Genomic DNA, 22,492 nt, shown 5'->3' on the forward strand with positions numbered 1-22,492 from the left:
CAGTTTGTTGCTTATACCTGCCGCTTGGGGGCACTGTCTACTTTTGCACCGCTCCTTGCACCGCCTGTAGAAGGGGAAGCACTGCAACATTTTCACTCCCATGGTTGGAAAGTCTGTTAAAAAAAGAAGAGACAACCTCAGTAAATATTTAATCTTTTTACAATATGTTACAAATTGCCTTTTCCTCCAGGTTGCACTTTAAATTAAGTTATGTTCATACGCATGTGAGTCTATGTAAGCTGATAATGTGGGACAGTGACCTAGTCGGTAACAACAGCTCCATCATCGCCTTGCACTCGTCTAATCTCAGGAGAGGACGTCAATAGGCGGAGGTACAAACCAAACAGATCCCTGTATAATTTGCTCCACTGCCTGAAAGTAACTGCAACGATGATTCAAAAAGGGTCCAAGACTCATAAGTGAAAAGTAAAACCCACAAAGACCTACTAAAAGTGTGCTGATGGGTTAGAAGATCTGAAATGTAGTCTGAAAAAGGCTACCCTACAAGAAACTAGTGATATGTCTTTCTTTGCCTTGCTCTCATTTTGCACTGGGTTTGTGCACTTAAAGATCCTATATTACGCAAACTTGACTCTTGTGAGCTTTAAACCATGGTAGAAAGTTGTTACCACCTCAAAAACATACCTGGAGTTATGTTTGTTTCATTCACATTTGTTTGAGTAATCCTTTATTATTAGTTTGGCAACATATCCAAAGCTTAAAATGCTCTGTTCCATCTTGTGATGTCATGAAGCAGTAGTTTTCGAGTTAACAGCTACCTTTTACCCTGTGTTCAGCAGAGATTCCAGTAGAAATTATCCAATGATTCTAGTGAAAATGTATGGAGTTTAAAACACATTGGAGCACTTCCTCTATTGCCAACGGTGTATTTTGTGTGTGATTATTTATTGAGAAGAGCAGGGTTTATGTGTTAAACATGTGTGAATGAAACAAAACACAACTCCAGGTATGTTTCTGAGGACTAAACAACATTATAATATAGATCAGAAAATAGTGTAATATCAGCCCTTTATCTTCTATTTAACCAGGTTTAAAGTGGGTCAGGTAAAATTAGGGCACAGACTTCCACTCTCCCCTTGCAGGTTTGAACATAACAGCTGCTTATGTAAGGTTATGCAAAGAATTTGGACAATCAAACATCTTGTACAACATTCCATACAAAATTTTAAATGGGTCTTGCAGTTATGTTGCAAGTGCAATTAAATCACTGGTATGTAACAAAGTGGGTTGGATAGTTAACATTGCTATGAATCTGGAGAGCTCATTCCAATCTGCGTCACAAATTGCAATTTTCTCTAAAAATAAAAAGTGCTAATCCGCTAAACTCTATTGTTCATTAATCTCAGGAGGAGAGGGACTCAGGTCTCATAGGAGCTGTGTTTTGGCCCCCTCCCCTCTGTGTGCCTTTCAGTGTTAGAATGCCTGCAGTCTGGTTGGCAGTTTCAGGGGGACGTGACAGTTAACACAGACACAGTCCAGAGTGTATAGAGTTGCAGATGAAAGTCAACACCCCCTTCCCCTATTCAAAACCTATTGTTGTCAGTGACGCTGATGTATAGTGAATAAGGCCGTTTTTTTACCTGAATTGTTTTATTCAAGCCTTAATAATAATAATTATTAAAGCATATAGTAATAGATCATTGTATTCTATATTTTACATAGAGCTTTTGGTGGACCAATGACCCATATTACACATTTTCTGTTCTGTTATTTAGTTATCAGAAACTTTCCTGGAGTTATGTTATGACACATTCACAGAGGTTTAACACACAAATCCTGCATATTTAGGTTGAGTTCTTCTCTTAAACATAAAAACACTCTAACTTCTAACTCCATAAACCTTCATTAGAATCATTTGGATTATTTTAGCATTGGAATTGCCAATCTTTTCAGAACTAATGCTAAAAAAGACCATTTTGTGCTTTGGAGATCTACATAGACTAATAATAAAGGATTACTCAAACATGTTTGAATGAAAAAAAATACAACTCCATGTATGTTTTTGATGAGATAACAACATTCTAACATGGCTTAAAGCTCACAAGAATCCATTTCGCATAATATTGGACCTTTAAAACACTGATGTTGCTAATAGATCATTGTGTCAGGAAGGGCATCTGGTGTAAAATCTTAGCAAATTTTTATGTGCCAATCAGTGCTCTTGAGAAAAAAATATCTATGTAGTAAGAGCTGAAGTTTTCATAATACTGCTGGTGGTAAATAAAGACAGGCTTGGTCAGTGGAGAGGAATTTCAGGCCTTGATGATGTTTGGCTCTGGGGTTTGAGAGGGAGAGAAAAACAACCTCTCATGGACAGACTGGAGCACACTTAAGCCCAAAGCATATGGGGATCTACAGTAGTCACTAGGTCAAGATAATTACTATATCAACTCATTGTTTTATTAATAATAGATGGAATAATAATGTTTGGGGGTCAGTATTTATCATGGGCGTACAGTTTACTCTGTTATAATGTTGTTTCCTTATCAAAAACATTGCTGAAGTTGTGTTTTGTTTCAAACCCTGAATAATTAGGCTGAGTTCTTCTCTCAAACTCTGTCACAGCTTGTTTTTAAACACCATACACCTTCACTAATCATTTAGATAGTTTCAGCCTTAGATTTGCCAGTCTTGATTGAACAAAAGGTAAAAGGTAGCTGTTAACTTGAAAGTTACTGCTTCATGACATCACAAGGTGGAACAGAGCATTTTGAGCTTTGGAGATGTTAACAGACTGACAGACAGATAATAAAGGGTTACTCATACATGTGTGAATGTGAATGTTTTTGATGAGGTAACAGCATTATAACATGGCTTAAAGCTCACAAGAGTCAAATAAATGTGTAAAGGGTATTTATTTAAAGAGTTAGGGTAAGAAAAGTAGGTGCTTTCTAGTTTGGACTTGTGTTTTGCCCTTCGAGGAAAAGTGCAGGTTTAAATAATCCGGTGCAACTTGTTCTGTTAAGTTCAACTGAGGCAATGTCAGGAATTGTAAATACACATAATCATTAAAAACCTGGGCATGGCTCACTATATTATAATATCACGAGTAGGGATGGGACAATACACAATAATATCATTCACAGTGATAAAAAGGGTACACAGTACTAATTTGCAGAACATTTTATGTAATCGTATTTAGTCAATTAAATTTAAATGTTAATATTTCAGTCAATGTCTTTGCATACTGATAATTAGTAAGTGAATAATATGAAATAAATCTGTTTTCCTGCACAAAAAATGCATCCAAATGGTATGTGTATTTCAAGTTGCAGTGCCACATGTTTTCAAACAATATTCCAAAGTATATGCATATTTTGGGCAAATCTAATTTAAATCTTTTCCAGGCTCCTAAAATAATGCCATAATGGAAGCTTATTCGAGCCCATTGAAACTCTGATGCACCCTCAGTCAGTTTGGTCTGCACCCGGGCCTGACTTTGGGCTGTGGCATGAATTGGCTTTGAGTTGTGTTAATATTTTATTTTACTGATTTTACTAACCCTTCCTTTGTTTTATCAATGTAATTTGAATAGGCAGATCCAGGTCAGGCCTCCATATGTTTAAACTATGCCATGATGTACATTTTGACCCTTTAAAACCCTCTGCATAGCTTGGGGCTTATCAGCTATGCAAACAGTGTCACAGGGCAGCAGAGCACATACACTTCACTGAAACATGATAGCTATCTCCAGTGCCAGTCCAGCCTCCTAACTACCCCTTTCCTGTCTCCCAAAGGTGGGCTTCATTCACCAGGCGCTGAGTGGGTGTCCCTGCCTTCCACACAAAGCCCTACACAAGCCTGCCAGCCTGCATGACGCACACACTTGGAGCTTACTGAGAGCCAGAAAGCATTTTGCCACAAGTGAGATCATATTTGCACAGGTTTAGCAGTTTTCCTTGCACTTTCTCTACTCTACTTACTGTAACTCCAAACTCAAAACATTTCTTGTTTGTTAGTTCAGAAGATATGTGTGGTTACTGTTTATTTTGCAAGGCTCTATGTAAGCTTTAACTTTTTGAATTGACATAAGCAGATTTAAACCATAGATGATTATAATTATATGATTTAAATGTTATATTTTAATAGATATTTTTTGGATGTACGCCATACATAGACACATTAAAGAAATAAAATACACTGTTAGATTAAGATTAAGAAATAATATTAAAACACAACAGGGGCCACAGTCTCTAAAGTCCATGTCCAAGTATTATGGAGTCAACATTTCTATAGTGTGGATGGCAACATATAGTCAATTTAACTTATCTTTACTTATCTCTACTTAGACTTAAACACAACAAATTCTCTGTCTTTTCAAAACAGGACCATATTTTACCAATAAACTGTAAGTATTCTAGTAATATAGTACCGGTAATACTTTTGTGTAACATTCACAATAGAAATCTTCAAACCTCAAGTCTAATCTGAGCTTTTCATTATGAGCCACACCAATGTCTTATCTCACCATCTACCGGTACTAGAATAAACATAGTCATAAAATAAGAATTGTAATAAAAATACATGTCAAGCTGTCTGGAAGTTAAACAGTTGAATTATAGTAAATTGGCTTGGTTTTAAGTCAAATGAAGCATTTGGAAATAAAGTTTGACAAGATGTTGACAGTGGAGTAATCCTCAAAACAGCATTCAAGAAAGTCATTTTTATCTTTCAAGCACCCTCCCACTGTGACACACCCCCTATTCCAAATCCCAGCTACAAAACTTAAAATCATTAAAATTCTGTGTCTAACATGATTAATTTAATATTCCATTTAATTAGATTTTACATACCTATTAGATGTAACTGTAGACTAAAGGCACCACCAGTATCAGATTTGTTTTTCTTGTTTGTCAGTCTCCCAGATGGCTATTCACTCGCATTTCCAAATGCCAGTTACAAAACCTAAAACCATTAAAATCCTGTATCTCTCATGATTAATTTAATACTGCATTTAATTAGACTTTGCATACCTGTTAAATGTAGCTGTAGACAATAGGCACCAGTATCAGATTTGTTTTTTTGTTTGTCAGTGTCCCAGATGGCTATTCACTTTCATTTCCGTCTTCCAGGTGCAGGATTTTCTTAAGTTTGGATGGATCAAATCAGCTCCTCTTGCCTGTATATTTCACTCCAGTGAGATTGTCCTTATTGGCAACAATCAAATGGAAACGTTTATGTGTGTGGCACAGACTGAGCGGACTTTAAATAGCTAATCCCTGGAGAATGGTGAGTGGGCACGCCTCCTCTTTCTCCCTCCCTCTCTCTCTCTCTCTCTCTCTCTCTCTCTCTCTCTCTCTCTCTCGCGCGCTCAAATCATGACTTCCCCCTTGTAGTCTGTTTTGCCTTTACCACAGCTACTATTTGTGTAAAGTTGAAACGTGGAATAGTGCTATACTTATGCGCATTTTCCTTGAATTCACAACTAGAAAGACACATGACATGTCCACTCTCATTTTGATAGTAAGAAATAGACTGGATACTCAGTGCTGATTCAGATATCACAATAATAATTAAAACTGTCTTTCTTTAGACAATAGAGATTTTCAGCATTAAATTATAGTACTTTTAGATTATCATGTGCCCTAATATCTGTATAATCTCTCAGTCATCCAGGTAGGTTCCATAGTGGTCCATGGGCATATATTAGACTATGTGGCCTTACACTTGTTCTGACAGCTCAAGATAATTTTAAAGCTATTCAGGAAAGGTTAATTTCTATCCTGTGAATGTGACTTTTTTGGTATTAATACTTGCTTTAATGAGTGTCTAATTTCAATACTTGTCTTAGTGTTGATTAGTATCTGATTTTCAATACTTTTGATGAATAAAAAAAAACTAAATAAAAAAAAAGCAAAAAAAAGTATAAATAAACATAAAAAGTATACATAAAATAAAAAGATGCAAAAACAAAACCAGAGAACAAAAGATCTAAATTTGAAATAGTTTCCATAAATATTCAAAAACATTAACAATATATTATACAATTATACAGTAATAATGTTGAGTGTTTATTTATATATTACATTTTTTTTTCAATCATTTTAGCACACTTTTTGAAACTTGGTTTTGTTTGATCCTTAGATTTAAACCTGTACCTGAACAAAGGCACAGGTGCTCACATCATTTGGAACATTTCTCCTCAGTCCACACAGCTCTCAGGCTTTTTCTCTGAACACTTGACACAGCTCTCATTCACAAACACACATTATCATTGTAGCCAACTTGTTTTTTGAACACTAGAGGACTTTGGTCATTTTCAATATCGAAAGTCAAACATAAATCTAAATCAAATCTAAATGTGTAAGCACCAAAAATCAAACAGAAAGGATTTCACACATGAGTCAAACCGGGAGAAGGAACTCATCATTGAGTAGAGATATCGAGTAGGCAACATGTATAGACTACATACAGATTTTCAGATTCATACAGTTTTGTTTGATTTCTAATCCCACATTACATTTTACAGTACAGCAGTAGTGTTGATGTATTTGCTATTCCAGCATCTTTCAGTTTTCTTTTGCAGAAATATTTTGAACAAATACAGCAAAATCTACATTACTATTGGTAATGTACTTTTATATTTTACATAATACAATACAGACATGTTTTAGACAAAAAAGCACAGGTTTAAGTTGTGTAAAGTGTGAACACCAGAGTCAGACTGCATAAACCCGTGATTCTCTGTGGTCACTGAGAGCAGGACTAAAACTTCTGAGCAGCTCTGTCAAATGAATGAAAGAGCACAGAAAAACACATGAACATAGTCTGAGAGTTTTGATGCTGGGAGACGATTGATCAGTTTTGAATGAAAAACTGCATTTTGTTTAGATTAAATTTTGTTTAGGAAAACTAAAATTGTGTTTAGGATTTTGTGTGAGCTGTTTTGCAAATGCTGATTTTCCATAGATAGAAGTGCCAAAGTGATTGAAAATAACTGTAATAATGAAAAGAAATGTTTATGAATATGTTTTGTTTATGTGTTAAAAAAAGGCTCTCTGTACATTTTTACAGTGAGAGGGTTTAATGGCTCAAACTAGTTGTTTTTGTTCTGAGCAGTTATAGATTTGACAAAAGTGGCCTGTTGTACTGCAGGGATTGTTGTGGTGGAAATGTACCCGGCGCTGGAGTGAATTGGCTGGTGATTGGTCACCTAGGAAACACTGTGTCTCCGGAGACACGTTCCCAAACCTCTTAGCAACTTAACAACATCACAATTAACTTTGAAGAAATTAAAGTATTTTTTTGTTTTGTTTTACATATTATGAAGTATTATAATTTTGTCCTTCAATGCAGACTTTTTGAACTGGACAGGGACATTTTGGTGGGACCTGGTAGAGTATATATTGAGACTGTCATTGTCATCAACATTCCCTGGAGTCTGATGCTAACTGTAGGCACTGCTCTTTCTGAAGCTCTATTACTCAACTCAAGCTTCATTTCTATGTTTTTCTCCCCTCACACAAGTCACGAATCGATTTTCGTCTTTCTCAACATCCAGCTATGGATTTTCTCTTGCTCTGGACTTTTCCTTTTATTGCCACAGCAAATAATTGAAGAATGCATTGATATAGATTTTGTTCTTTGGACACACTGCTGCAACTGGTTTTAAATCATTATAGGCTCATGCCTACAAAAAGGTGCTTTGAAAATCTTTTGTGTTCTTCTGACTAGTACACTGCACAGAGTACTTCCATGCCATGCCTTCACACAGTCAAGTGGACCCCCCCTGCTGTCCCCTCCAGCGCCCTTTCCTCTCCTTAAAAGGTGACAACTTGTTTCTGCCAGCCCGGGTGAGATGCAGTGCCAATACAATAAAAAGGAAGAACTCTGTTATTCAATATGTGAAATCACACATCTGACTGACAGAGGCAGGGTCAGGTGCATTGTGCATTTCAGTGGTGCGGTAACTCAATCCCAAAGAGCCACTGCACCAGAAGCCCAGAGACAGGAATAACTGGCACAGAAACAGGAATAGCTGGGACCAAAGTGGAAAAAGATGGGTCACACGTGTGGTATGGGGTGTACACACTAAATTTGGGATGCACAAATACGATACTGGTATCTGATATTTGTACCGATTTTGAAAAATGTGGTAGATCAGATATCAGCTTCCAAGATATTGGTTTGGCCGAAATCCCATTTTTGTCTATAAACTGATGTAATAAAATGATTTACTGGCTAATGTTGAGATGTTAATTGCAAATCACATTCTACTGTCTAAAGAAACTATCATTGTAGTGTCAGAATCGGTATTGAGTATTGAGTCTGTTCCTTAGTGTTCAGGTTTTTAATATATTGACAACACTACAATACGTATAATATTGTTTGGCTGTTTCACCCCTGAGTCACCTTTCTCAGAACTACTCTACCAATCAAAAGGACAGCTTTTTTCCCTTATGTACATTACTCTCATTTTTTTTTTTACATTTTGTACACATATACAGAAGACATGAAATATATGAAGCAAGATATAACATGGAATTGTGTGGGAAAGAAAAAAAAGGGGGAAAAAAAAAAATAATATATATATATATATATATATATATATATATAAATCTTTTGCTTTGTCATAAAATATTTAATAGTATTATATATAACTTTTTTTTAAACTGCATAATACAATATATCTTCCCTTATATATTGTCTGTCTTTAATATTTGTTTTTAAATACAGAAAGTAGTACGGTGCAGTCTGTTCTTCAATTTGACTCCAAAATAAAGACAGCAGTAAAGCTGCCCCTCAAACCCTAGTCCAAGTTATTGCAGGATCAAGCCAGTCTGAGCTCCTCATGTCTCCTTGGCTCCTCCCCTCCTCGGAGCTCCAAATGTTCCCACAGCAGGCATTGTTGATGTTTGTGTTGACGTTGGTTCACTGCTCACATTGATTGAGACTGCACTGGACTGGTTTGGGTCATTTAAGGTTGCAGGTGCAATTTCCTCATTTTGTACAAGCCCTTTTTCAATACTTTGCAGCTGACCTCATCAAAATTCCCTGGGGATATGATGCTAACTGTAGGCACTACTCTGTCAGAAACTCTATTAGACTTTAATCTGATCTTTGTTTTAACACAATCTAACTAGAAAGAGCTGATTTATTTTGCAGAGAGAAGTTTTTTTTAAACAACTCTCTCTCAAATAAAATTACTGTCACAGCATTAGCCAACAGTTTTTCAGTTAATCCCTCTCACCTTTTTCTTGAAAATCAAACTAAACATGATGATGAACGCTTGTACTGATCACAATGTTACATGTGTTTAAAACAATTTAGTTTTTTTTTTTTTTGAGTTTTGAGTTTTGAGACAATCTTAAAACTTTTTTCACTGTGCGCATTGTGTCACCATTGTAACTGCTGAACATTTCACCGTAGATCCACCATCCACACATAGAACATCCCCAGTGTGATGTCACTGCAGAGTACCAATTGTCTTGTCACAATCTGGATGTTACTGAGAAGGCATACCTCTGTGTTTAGGAGAAAGAGTTATATGGGAAATCGGCAACCGCCAAATTAATGGGAATGCTGCTTCGAAGAAAAACACTAATGGAGAACGTATAATTGCTGTTATAAAAAGTCTGTACATAATGGGGTCATATATCTACTCTGAGCAGGGTAACACACACAAAAAAAAATAGCCCATACTACACCATTTTCTGTTCTACTGTATGCTATAATGTTGTTTCCTCATTACAAACATACCTGGGGCTCTGTTTTATTTCATTTACACACCCTTCATAATTAGTATGTGTTCTTTTCTCAAACAGAAAACACTCCACCTTGTGATGTCAAGTGGTAATACAGGAAGTGCTCCAATGTGTTTTTAAACTCCATACACACTAAATACTCACAAAATCTTCACTAATTTCAGCTCTGGAGTTGCCAATCTTTCCTAAACCAAGGGTCAAAGGTAGCTATTAAAGTGAAAACTACTACTACATGACATGACAAGGTGGAACACTGCATTTTGAGCTTTGGAGATGTAGACAGAATAATAAAGGATTACTCAAACGTGTGAAACAAAGCACAACTCTGGGTATGTTTTTGAGGAGATAACAACATTATAACATAGCTTAAAGCTCAAAAAAGTCTATTTTATCTAATACAGAACCTTTAAAATTTCAAATTTGTTATCATGACCTACATACCAACATATATTACAGCATTGTATTTTATTCACAAATGCAGAGTCATGCAAAAATCCCGCTGGCACCCAACAGATAAACAGACATTTCACCTCAGACAGACCAAAGTGAAAAGTCAGCTATGTGCAAGTCCACCACCATGTAATTATACCAACCACACTATGAGAGGATTACACTAAACTACAACACACAAATGCTTAGTCACACTGCAGCGAGAGCAAGTGGTCAAAATATGGCATGAGGTCTGCTTATTTTCTACATGTTCAACAATACTGAACACAAGAAAGCAAGGTTTAGAAGGTCTATATTACACTATTTTCTAATCTATGTTTTCCTCATCATAAACAAACCTGGAGTTCTGCTTTGTTTCTTTCACACATATTCAGGCTGAGTTCTTCTCTCAGACAGAAAACACTCTGTTTCAACTTGTGATGTTGTGGCAATACAGGAAGGGCTTAACTGTGTTCTTATGAAGTGAAAAAAAAAAAAAATAAAAAAATATATATATATATATATATATATATGTGTGTGTGTGTGTGTGTGTGTATATGTATATATGTATGTAATGTGTGTGTAGAACGTAGTGAACATAAAGGAAAAAAAACATTGAACGAGGAGGTGGATCCAAATATATATCTGAGTTTGTTTTTGTGACACCTCAAGTGAAAAGACAAGACTTCATCCAGTCTATTCCAGCTACTTCTCCGGTTTGTACTGGTCAGTGTTTCTCCATCTGCTTTTTTCATGTTAAATCAAGCCTAAAAAGGGGGCCAAAGAGGGAGTGGGCTATAATTCTAGTTAGTCTATTCTATGACTCCTGTATTGACACAAAAGCTTAAATAGTTCCCTCTGGATTCCACAGCAGCTGCAGTTTGCATGAGAAAAGCCCTGTGCCACTCCGGGTCACATGCAATCAATAACAAAAGGCAAAACACTGTGTTGAATTGGCTCCAAGTTCAGTTAATGTAGTAGTTGAGGTGCCTGGAAAAGAGATCAGTTAAATCATTGAAGGTCCTATACTATTCAAAATTGACTGTTGTGAGATTTAAGTGTTTATAATGTTATCTCATGAAAAACGTACCCGTAGTTGTGTGTTTTGTTTCATTCACACATTTTTAAGTAATCTCAAAATGTTCCACCTTGTGATGTCATGAAGCAATAGTTTTCAAGTTAACACCTTTTACCTTTTGTTCAGTAGAGACCGGCAATTCCAGGACTGAAATTATCCAAATTATTCTAGTGAAGGTGTATGGAGTTTAAAACACAGTGGAGCACTTTTTGTATTATCTCGTGACATCACAAAGTGGAATGATGTGTTTTCTGTTTGAGAGAAGAACTCACCTAAATATGAAGAGTTTGTGTGTTAAACGTGTGAATGAAACAAAACACAACTCTGGTTATGTCTGTGATGAAGAAACAACATTATAACATAGATCAGACAATAATTTAATATGGGCCCTGTAAGTCAAAAAATGAGCTCACGTATAGTGCATGATCAACTAATAAAAGTTTTTTTGTGTGTGTGTGATTTAAAATAAAAACTTTTCTCCAAATATTATCTGATTATATAAATAAATTAACATGGCTATTGATTTCTAGTATTTTTGCCATGCCCCTTTGTTAAAGGTGCAGTATGTAACTTATAAAGTGAAAGGTCCAATATTTGCTTGTCTCCATGGAGATGCTATTTCTTTGCCTGGAATATTCCACAGTAGGGATTTAAACATGTCCTGTGCTTTTGTTCAAATGCAGTTGTTTAATAGCTCAAAAATACCTTAAAAAGCACGATTTCTTATCATGTATAGACTTTCTTCTCCATAGATCTGACCATCAACTTGTCTCCATTTTGATTACCAAGTTTAAAAACAAAACAGTAATATCTCCATGGAGCAAAGCAGGTGGTGGACGCTCCACCAGAAAAGTTACACAGTGTCCCTTTTAGCAGTCACACCGGGTCTATATTTAACACATGGCAGCCCTCCAGTAGTAGTACTCTAAATCAAACGTTAGGTAACAGTTACAACAAATGCGCTCCCTGGCAACAAAAGATTACAGGCTTAACGTGAACCCAATGTTAGACTCGTTTGAACTGCTTCCTGTCTGTGTAGCTGCAGTGACCACGCATTGTCTACAGGGGGCATGCTGGTGTTTAGCCCTTGTCTCTACAGTCAGCACAGTCCAATCCTGTTAAGTCTGGACTGTCTGTCTGGCTCCATTGGTTCAGTTTGAGGTCAGTGATTGACAGCATTACTCACTGTTCTCTAAAAGATAATCGTGGTAAGTGAGTGACATGGCAGAGGGGGAAGTAAAGCATGTCTAGGTCAAATCCATTCAAACTAAATTAAAACTAAAAAGGAACTGAATTTTTGAATTTTGTAAATTTTGTTGCTATAATGAAGTGCAATTACAATTCAGACTGAAAACAAGCCAAGATAAACAATAAAACAAATGAGGCTCTGCCCACTAATTCATAGTACATAGTATTATAGTATAGAAATGTTTGAATGGTTGTGGACTGAATGTAAGATAGCTGAAAATAATTTCAGAGAGATACTTAATGCTATACTCATAGAACAGAACATTTTGCTTTGGTTTGACATGTTTTGGTGTTACTTAAAATACAAACAGAAGAATACGATGCAATATTTAGCAGATGTATTTATGCCAAAGATAAGTAAATTACAGTGATGTTAACTAGGGATGCACCAATTTGATACTGATATCAGATAATGGTACTGATACTGAAAAATTTGCTGGATTGAATATCCGCTTCCAAATATAACACTGATGTAATAAGACTATTTACTGTTCATAGTTGGACCAGAAAGTCTCAAATTTTTATTCATACAAAGTTGTTCTGTAGGTTCTTGAGAGATAAACATAAAACAGTTGGTTCAGTTCTTTCTTACTTTGTTTTCTTATAAGGAAATAAATGCTGTTTTCAGTTTTTATTATCAGAAGCTGTAGTATCAGAATTGATATTGGAACTGAAAAAGCTGGATGAGTGCATCTCTAGTTTTAACAGTAGATAATGGAGAGTGAGTTTCACAGTTTTTCGCATTTAAAATCGCCATAATACGGTTCACAAAATCAAATATACATTCACTGTCAAAACAAATGAAATATACCCTTGAGATTAGGCCTGTCATGATAATGATAATTATATATATATATATATATATATATATATATATATATATATATACACATACATATGTGGGGGGGTGTATGTATATATGTATATTTGTATTTATATTTATATTTATTGTTCAATATATGAAAGTATTTATATAATTTCTTAGCAAAAGTGGGGCAATTTTTGACATTTTTATGTAATACAATACATTCTGCTATTAATTTGTTGCCGCTTAGGCTTATTAATGATATATTATATTTAAAAATAGGTTTACTGGTATTAACCTGCTTTGTGTAGGGTCAGTTTTATCGTTTATCGCAATATTTCTCGTGCTTCAAAATTTGTTATCGTGACAGACCTACTTGAGGTTTGATAATGAAAATCTTGAGTTCATATTACACCATCCATCTTCACAGTCCACCTTCGTCCTGTAATGGAACAAAGTCATATGTCATTAAAGTTTTAACAGAGTAAATAGCTCACAACCCTGTTAATGGATCAGCATTTTGTTCATAGGTCCTATAGCAAGGAAAAACATGCATGTATGACAGTTTTAGCTCACCAAAACATCTTTTAAACATTCACCCTATGTCACAACTGGTCTTTCAATCTTCAATCTAGGCCTGGTATATGTCCCTAGGCCTTATGTAACATTGTCCCTAATTATTGTTCTACAGGTTGATCTATAGCCTTTTCAGTGCAGCACCCTGTTTGGACATAAATTGATGTAATAATAACATTTACTATGAAAAAGATTGTATTTCAATCTACAACTTCAATAGGTTGTTTTTTTAGGCCTGGATTGATACTTATATAACATTGTCCCTTGTTCTACAGGCTGCTCCATTGTGCTTTATATCATGGGTTCATTCACTATAGAGAGCACAGGCTTTTTAGTGGAGCCCCCAAACAATTCAGTAATAACACGTCTGCCCACTTCCTCGCATTTACAATATCAACATAAGATCAAAAGTCCTTCCTCTTCCTGTTTCGCGAGAACAGCTAATGCACTCAAATCACTCTCAAAACAAGTCCAGTCACTGGGAGTTCAAAACCTTTCATATCTTGATGCTGTTTAAAAACTACACTAGCTCCTTAGTGTTTTGGTCTTTTGTTATGCCTGACTAAAATGACTCATTCAGACTGAATCTGTTTCTGAACCCTTTGGAGCACAATCACATCTCTTTGTGAAGCTGAGGCTCTGTAGTTTTGGTCTTTGCTGCCTGATCTACTCTCATTTTAAGTGGAGAGCAAGCTCTACACAGAGGAACGTTAGATTAAAATTCTGCCTGAATTATTTGGGGAAAATATAAGAATAGGCATAGCTAGTGTCTTTGGGGATAACCTGATAGTCACAGATTGAGCATTTGATGGGTCTTGACATGTCAAAGCTCAGATCTCCATAGAAATTTTATTTAGGGACTTGCAATTAGGCAAAAAAAAAAAAAAAAAAAAGTCCAGTTATATTTTTGTGAATACATTTGGACTTCCAATCCAAGTTTAGGGGTTCAACATTTGGATTGGAAGTATAAATTTGTTTTTTTTCTATCATTTTTTTCTACTTTCTTGTATCAGTTATTTTTCTCTTAAAATGTTGAAGTCGCTGATTGGGAAACACTCTAGGTAGATAATAAACCAAATCTAAAAATAGGTTATGCTTAGTGCTGCAGACTTTAGATCCTGTCCTGTTTAAGGTGGGAATTTTTCATCCACTCACTCAGCAACAAAGATCTTGTATATGTACGTTCATTGATTGTTAATTTTCTGATCTCTTATGGTTACAGCATTTTTTCACACTGTAAATGAGTCACCTTTTTAACTTTATATTTCAGGGTAGGGGAAAAATAGTTACTCCATTGATCATTTATAAGTGTCTCTATATGTCCTGTGCTTGTTTTATGTTAAAGATCCTTAATTACACAAAACTCACTCTTGTTGTTAGAATGCTGTTGTGTGAGTTTTGTTTCATTCACAGATGTTTGAGTAACACTTTCTGCTCAAAATGCTGTTCCACTTTGTGATGTCATGAAGTGATAGTTTTCAAGTTAATAGCTACCTTAAACTTTTCGTTCAGTAGAGACCGGCAATTCCAGGGCTGAAATCAGATGAATCTAGTGAAGCTGTATGGAGTTTAAAAATGCAATAGAGTTTTCCTATAGCAGCACATGACATCACAAGGTGGAACAGAGGGTTTTCTGTTTGAGAGAAGAACTTGACCTAAATATGCAGGTCTGATTTTGATGAGGAAACAACATTATATCATAAATAAGAAAATAGTGTAATATGGGTATTTTAAACTTGTAAAGCATGTTTGAGCTGTGAAAAGCACTATATAAAAACAAAGTATTATTATTATTATTATTATTATTTTTTTTTTTATTACCTCTTTCCTGTCTCTGCAATCCCCACAGATGCAGCCAATGCAGCCGTTGACAGCCTGGATACCACAGAGCACCAGCTGCAGAGCGCCCATGGAGAGGAGGATGGAGAAGAGGACCACGTGCCACATCACAGCATTTTCAGGGAACTTACACTCAGTCCATAGATCCTGGTTCACAAGGTAACTGCCGTTTCCCCTGTGAAGATCAAGATGTATTATAAATATGGGAAACAAATTCAGTCAAGTGGATAGAGTAGCCAGAATTTGTACTGAACTAAGAGTAACTAAAACTAACTAAGAGTAACTAAAGTGTTACTTCAAAATTATATTACTCCAGTGGAAGTACGAAGTAATGGCCCCCCCAAAAATTACTCAAATAAGAGTAAAAAAGGATTTTGAGGGAGGAAAACTTAAGTAAGAGTAACTGTCAGGATGTAACATTTGACATATAATTTGAAGTTAATTTAATTCAAAGGACAAAATATTAAATACCACTTACTCACAGTGGGAAGCGTATGAATATAGTTACTACAATACAAATATTACTAACGTAGGAGTAAAAGTACAATTTCTTTAAAAGGTTACTCAAGTAAATGTAATGTGTCCCAACCTCGATCACAGTTTAACTCAGTGAAGGTAATGCATTTGCCAAAGCAGAACAACCTTATGGAAAAGGGGAAATCTAGGATGTCAAGAGGAACAAAATTATTGATTTTTCTTTTACAAAAACTGGGTCTGTAATAAGTAAATGTAATTAAAATTAGTAAAAGTAAAATGGTCAATTAGAGATAATTTTCCCAAATTTACAATATGTAATATTATATTACATTATGTTTAGGACTGCACCGATCCGATACTGACAGTGGTGGAAAGTAATGAAGTACAAAAGTAAAAGTACAATACTTAAGTACACATTTTTACTTTACATTTTACATTGTACATTTTACAGTGGATACTTTTTACTTTTACTTCACTACATTTGAGAACGTGTATCTGTACTTCATACTCCACTACATTTTAGATCTGGACTAAAAAGTAAAGCACATTTAATTTGAGTTAATGTCACAGTAATGATTACTGATGAAAGAGCAAGATTTACTAAAAAATTATATATCAAAAGCTCTTAAAAGTACATTTGTATTCAACATAGAACTACATTTAGAATTAGGTGTTGGTCTGTACTTCCCCCTGGTGGGTTTTGTATGTACTACATTTAGTTTCACACATGAGCTTTAGTTTAGTTTAGGGCTTTATGATTTTCTAATTTTGAATCAGTTTGGTGGGATAATACTTTGTACTATACTTTATACTATATATATATATATATATATATTATATATTAATATATATAATATATATATATATATATATATATATATATATATATATATATATATATATATATATATATATATATATATATATATATTAAACCAGCCAAGAATCAATTTGTGAAGATAAGATGAAAAATATGCTGAAAGTGCAGTTGTTGTTTTTTTAAAGAGTTTCAGGCTAGGGAGAATTCTGTTCAAATATTATGCTCAGTTTTCACACTTTTTGATGATTAAATGATTATTTAAACAAGATAAAGTTGTTGCTTATATTTTTATTTGTTAAATAATAATTTCTTTGTAAATTACAGCAGTTTTGGCTCAGTGTACAATATGGTTACTATAGATGACAGTTCCCACTTATGATGTCATGATTTCCAACCAGGAAGTGCAATTTTAAACCTAAAAAAACTGACAAACTGGGCAATTTCTCATCCTTTTTAAAAAAAAGTTAAAATCCATAGAGTTAATATTACTCACGTCCCAGTGTTTTCAAAGGGGTAAATCCATTCCCCTGTAGACACCTCACACTTTGGCCCAATAGCCATGGCTGCAGAGGACACACTTAAACAGTAGATGGATCCTAGCACTCCAAAAGCTGAGCAGAAAACAGAATTCAGCATCTGGTGGAAGAGAAGGAGGACAATAGTTTTATCACTGTAGTCAAAGTAGTAGCAATATTAAGCAGGCTTTTCACAATAATTATTATATCATTCAATAAATTATATCTGGATCAATATGTTTAATAAAGAGTGGGTATTTTACTTTTATGGAGTATCAAAGAGTGGTTATTTTACTTCTATGGGGTATTAACTGCAACACATAACATATGATCACCATTTTATTGTTTTGAAAATGCTAAATTTGCCAAAAAGATCATATTTTCTTTGCAATAGTGGGGAGATTTTTGCCATTTTTATGTAGTAAGTTAAGGATTGCGTTGTAGCGGGTTGAATAAATAACTTCTATGGCTAATTATTGGTTCCTTTTGCTAATGATACTGTCTATTTAAAATTGTTTACTGGGATTATCCTGCTTTATTTTTCTTGTGTCAGTGGCCAAAAATAGTTTTAAAATTATTGCAGTATTTTGCTGTAGTAATATATCATGCTTCAAAATTTGTTATTGTGACAGGTCTACTATGAAGATCTTTATTTTACTTAATGTTTGAACAGAGTGAGCTGTAAAGCCTTCTATGTAATATATGAGTGTACTTTTTAGGGCTATAGTCAACTAAAGAAATTCTTGATGGACTAAGACACATAAAGTCCTGCCAGTCAATTAGTAGTACTAGAAAGCAGGCATGGCAAAAGCTCTCAAAACTATTTCATATCTCTATGTATAAGACCCCAAACTGCGCTGACAAGACTAACTTTATAAAGAACTATTCATGCAGAAAAAAAGTACTAGGAAACAATGTATCTATATAAAAAACTGATTATTTTGTCAACCATGAGTTTAATCTGCCTTTTTACGCATAAATAAATACCAAAAAATACCAAATCTCCAGATAACTCACTGACTAGCTTCTCTTTTCTGTTGTTGTTTTTTGTTTTCTGTTGTATACATCCATATAATCTAAATTTAAAAAAATGACTCAAATAATACAAATTTGTTCGACTAATCACCACTGATTAATTGACCAAATGACTAAAGACTGAGCGGCCTAGTATTTTTCCATGTCTCTCCAAATGAGCCATCAGTGAGCTAAAAGCTGCCATCTCCACACTGTAATACTATAATTTAACATCTAACTTAACATCAACGTTGTCCAAATAATTTGAATGTACTCACACGGCAACGGTTCCCACAGCAACCAGCTCCACAGCAACCTTTGCCCCCGGCTCGGATTGCAGAACAGCTGGGACATAGCATCTGGAAAGTAGAATGCAAACATTATTAATGATAGGGGAATCAAAATGCAGGACATCATTTTCAATCTTGACGTAACGTGATTAAACACATTTTTCTTTTTTCTTTCTGAAGTGTATTTTACATTCAGTGAGGTCTTGTTTTCCTTATCTCTTATTTAAATATTTGTGAGGCCCAGGTTTAATTTGCCTTGTGAGCAGCTGAAGCTTCTTGGTTGCAGGTTTGAACGGTAATAAAATAATAATGAAATGATAAGACCACTGAACTCTGATCACAATGGTGACGCACAAGGAAGCTATTCAATTTATTAATAGAGCTTTGCTCCACTGACAAATATAGATATACCTATTATTGTGATAATAGAATAATACAGGTTTTTATGTTGTCTTTTTATCAGTTGCTATGTTGGTAAGGAAAAAGTACATATATATATATATTTTTTTTTTGCAATAGTTGATCATAATTCTTAGATGTAAACTTCAAATTTGTTGTAGTTTTGTTCTGTAAAGTTAATATAAACTTGACAGCACTCATATAAAACTGAGCATATGTATTTAACTTACATTTGTATTATTTGTTTATTTTGTAAACGAAAACTATCTGAAAACTCATGTTCTCTGTAAATCCACACCATTCTGCTACTCCTTTAATTATTCATAGGCTTAATTATATATATGTATATTTTAAATTGTGATGGTTTACTCACAAAAAGTCCACCCCCTAGGAACCCTCCCAGGAGCCAGACTTGTAGTGTGATCTGGTTAGTCTCCAGCTTCTCTCCATTAGGGAAAAAAAGCAGCACATTGGAGATCATACAAATGAAGGCTGAAGGCAGAAGGATCAGTCCCACCAGACGAGCACATTTTCCTGTACAACACATGGTGGATTCTCCTCTTCAAACTCCGAGCTAAAGACAAGAGGAGATGACTGTGGAGCGGTGCTGATAAAACACTAGTTGAGCTGTGAGTCGTCCGCAAACAAATCTTCTATCAGGAAGGACTGTATGGACAAAGGCCATATGACGGTGCAACTATCGGCCAACGGAATTTTGCATTATCTTACTAATTTATGACTTCAATAAATCACCTCTTGACTGGAAAATATCATCCTATCTCATCTTATGTTCAGTTGGTCAGTGAAGGTCTAGGCCACAGAGGTAAATGCTCTTTGATTCCTACTGATAATACGGACATTGGTCTTTATTTCAGACAAAAGCAAATAGAAAGGATTGGAGTTTTGTTTAAAAAGTGACACATTTATGGGGGACAATATTGATGTGGGGTATTGCAGTAGGCTAGTCATTATCAGTAGCTCATACATCGCATTGTGGAGACTTTTCATTGTAACAGGAATGTGTAAAGAGCCTCTGGAGCAGGCTGTATAGTGAAGGGCTGCAATGATTAATCGACTAATCGACTATAAGAATAATCATAGTCGTATTTGATAATCGTAATTGATATCTGGACTATACAAATTCTAAAACAATGACAAAAGACCTTCCACAATAAAGACAGCGGCATTGTTTAATAAACATGTCAAAAAGGAATAAATAATTTCAAAACAATTTTTCAATACATTTTATTCATAAATATCATCTAGTTAGAAGACTTCAGTCATCATATTTCAAATAATATTTAGTTAGAATTGCCTTTTGAAAACACACAATAAAATCAATCACTGGACTAGTCAACTAATCAAAAAAACAAACACTGAGTAGTCAACTACTGAAATACTCATTGGTTGCAAGTGTGAAGGGAGTCTCAGTGGTTGAGCATTTGCACACACAAGTCATCCTAAAGGTCTGTAGTTTAATCCCAGCTCGATGCTTCGGCTAAGGCTTTTCCACGTGGTTTGAATGTGATGGGAGCTGTTAGTGATGTCAGGAGGGCAGCTGGTGCAAACTGGCATCTGATAGTCTACCCCAGGGCAGCATCTTACAACCACCAGTTGTGGAGAATTATTGAATAATACTTGAAATTTGAAAGCAACTTGGAGTGCTGCCTACTATCACTAGCGCTATTTTAGGCAGATTTTGAACAGAACAGTTTGGTTGGAGGTAGGCCACCATCAAGGCCTACTGCATTTTAGTTTAATGCCTTTTATTTATTTATTTATTTTTTACTTATATCATTGCTGGTCAAAGATCGAGGGATAGATTTAAAGCTTATTATCTTACCCATGAAACACATGCTTCTGGTAAAAAAAAAAAAAAAAAAAAAGACAGAAAGAAAGAAAAAAAAAATTCTCGCGATATGTTTGGTCTGGTTAAAAAGTGATGGTCGAGGCGTGGGTTCAGCTGATGGTCCAGGACCATAGTCCAACTGACCGTAACAGTCCGGCCACATTTGTGACACTGCAGCTCAACCAGCCAATAAGGTGAAGGTAAACAAAACAGCCTCGCTGCTGTCAGCACGCTGTTCGTGGGCGGTGATCCTAAACTTTAGTGGTGGTCTGTACTGTACAAAACCCGGACCGTACGAAACCGTTTGTCCCCACGTATCAGGATGACAGGTGAGTCCCGTTACTCAGAGATAATACTGTTCAATTTGTGAATGAATGAATCCAAGCAAGTGCAATCCGTGTTGTCCACCAAAGTAATCTCTTTACCTATCGCTGTGCTTAATTGTCTGTTGTTTTTGCAGATAAAATAAAAGAGCTCGTTTTGAAGTGCCAACAGGCAAGAACTATGGCATACTGCCCCTACAGCAAGTTCCCTGTTGGTGCTGCGTTATTAACAGCAGATGGCGCCATAATTACAGGTAAAGATAATTGTGCCTGCAACCGTTAACCGCCTATTAACTTACATTTAAAATAGGTTTAGGCTATACATCTAATTTTCAAAAATAAAGACATTCATATGGTCACAATGAAAGCTCATAATTCCATAATTCCTGGCTAATTAATTCTTAATTTGACTAATTTGAATATGTTTTAGGTTGTAATGTGGAGAACGCCTCCTTTGGCCTAACAGTGTGTGCAGAGCGGACAGCCATTCAGAGAGCAGTGGCAGAAGGACACAGAGAGTTTACAGCTATAGCAGTAACATGGTCAGTATACTGATGGTATTAATACAGTTCATGATAAAAAGTGAGTACAATGTTTTTACCATCCTGTATCAGTGACATTGAGGACAGTTTTGTTGGGCCTTGTGGAGCATGCCGCCAAGTTCTCATGGAGGTAAGAGACATTTTTTGACATTATAACCAATATTGACCTCACATAGAAAGCCTCATCAGCTGCTTTGTTTTTCTTTCTCAGTTTGGATCAGAATGGGCGGTGTATTTGACCAAACCTGATGGCTCTTACAAAGAAACTACCCTTAATGAGCTTTTACCCTATGCATTTTCTCCAGCTCACCTCACAAAGAAATAAGAAAGAAACAAATAACACTCTCACTATTTTGTTTTCTTATGCATGTTTTGTAAATATAACTCCAATATTTGTCTCAATCCAACTTACAAATCTGTAAAAAAAAAAAAAAAAAATAATATGATGGTAATAAAGTCAGACCAGATGTAAAAGTGTCTTTATAACTTATTTTATAGATGTCAGTATCTCTACTGTTTGATTTCACATAGCCAGTTTATTTTAGTTTTATTTCACTACTTTA

General features: G+C 35.2%; 2 protein-coding genes across 2 annotated transcripts; one reads left to right on the plus strand and one right to left on the minus strand.

The window, feature by feature from the left end:
• Window positions 1–13,393: 13,393 nt before the first annotated feature.
• Window positions 13,394–20,043, minus strand: tm4sf5 (transmembrane 4 L six family member 5). Its single transcript, XM_020937826.2, has 5 exons — window positions 19,589–20,043; window positions 18,805–18,885; window positions 17,491–17,633; window positions 15,683–15,875; window positions 13,394–13,727 (listed from the first exon to the last, which is right to left on the minus strand). The coding sequence occupies exons 1-5, from the start codon at window positions 19,760–19,762 to the stop codon at window positions 13,710–13,712; spliced, it is 609 nt and encodes a 202-aa protein (XP_020793485.1). The 5' UTR covers window positions 19,763–20,043; the 3' UTR covers window positions 13,394–13,709.
• A 1,118-nt stretch (window positions 20,044–21,161) lies between these two features.
• Window positions 21,162–22,389, plus strand: zgc:103586. The gene is made up of 5 exons (XM_020937854.2): window positions 21,162–21,393; window positions 21,525–21,641; window positions 21,818–21,929; window positions 22,002–22,059; window positions 22,141–22,389. The coding sequence occupies exons 1-5, from the start codon at window positions 21,387–21,389 to the stop codon at window positions 22,252–22,254; spliced, it is 408 nt and encodes a 135-aa protein (XP_020793513.1). The 5' UTR covers window positions 21,162–21,386; the 3' UTR covers window positions 22,255–22,389.
• Window positions 22,390–22,492: the final 103 nt, after the last annotated feature.

The sequence above is a fragment of the Boleophthalmus pectinirostris genome, unplaced genomic scaffold (genome assembly GCF_026225935.1).
Source record: "Boleophthalmus pectinirostris isolate CB_2022bp ecotype Guang Dong unplaced genomic scaffold, ASM2622593v1 HiC_scaffold_20, whole genome shotgun sequence".
Lineage (NCBI taxonomy): Eukaryota > Metazoa > Chordata > Actinopteri > Gobiiformes > Gobiidae > Boleophthalmus > Boleophthalmus pectinirostris.

What these genes read in the sequence shown, in the direction of transcription:
- zgc:103586 (XM_020937854.2), top strand. An exon ending in ACAGCTATAGCAGTAACATG is followed by an intron (nt 21,930 to 22,001) that starts GTCAGTATACTG and finishes ATCCTGTATCAG; the next exon opens with TGACATTGAGGACAGTTTTG. An exon ending in GCCGCCAAGTTCTCATGGAG is followed by an intron (nt 22,060 to 22,140) that starts GTAAGAGACATT and finishes TTTCTTTCTCAG; the next exon opens with TTTGGATCAGAATGGGCGGT.
- tm4sf5 (XM_020937826.2), bottom strand. Translation starts at nt 19,762, where the DNA reads ATGTGTTGTACAGGAAAATGTGCTCGTCTGGTGGGACTGATCCTTCTG. An exon ending in TCCTAGGGGGTGGACTTTTT is followed by an intron (nt 18,886 to 19,588) that starts GTGAGTAAACCA and finishes TCTACTTTCCAG; the next exon opens with ATGCTATGTCCCAGCTGTTC. An exon ending in GCTGTGGGAACCGTTGCCGT is followed by an intron (nt 17,634 to 18,804) that starts GTGAGTACATTC and finishes CTCTTCCACCAG; the next exon opens with ATGCTGAATTCTGTTTTCTG.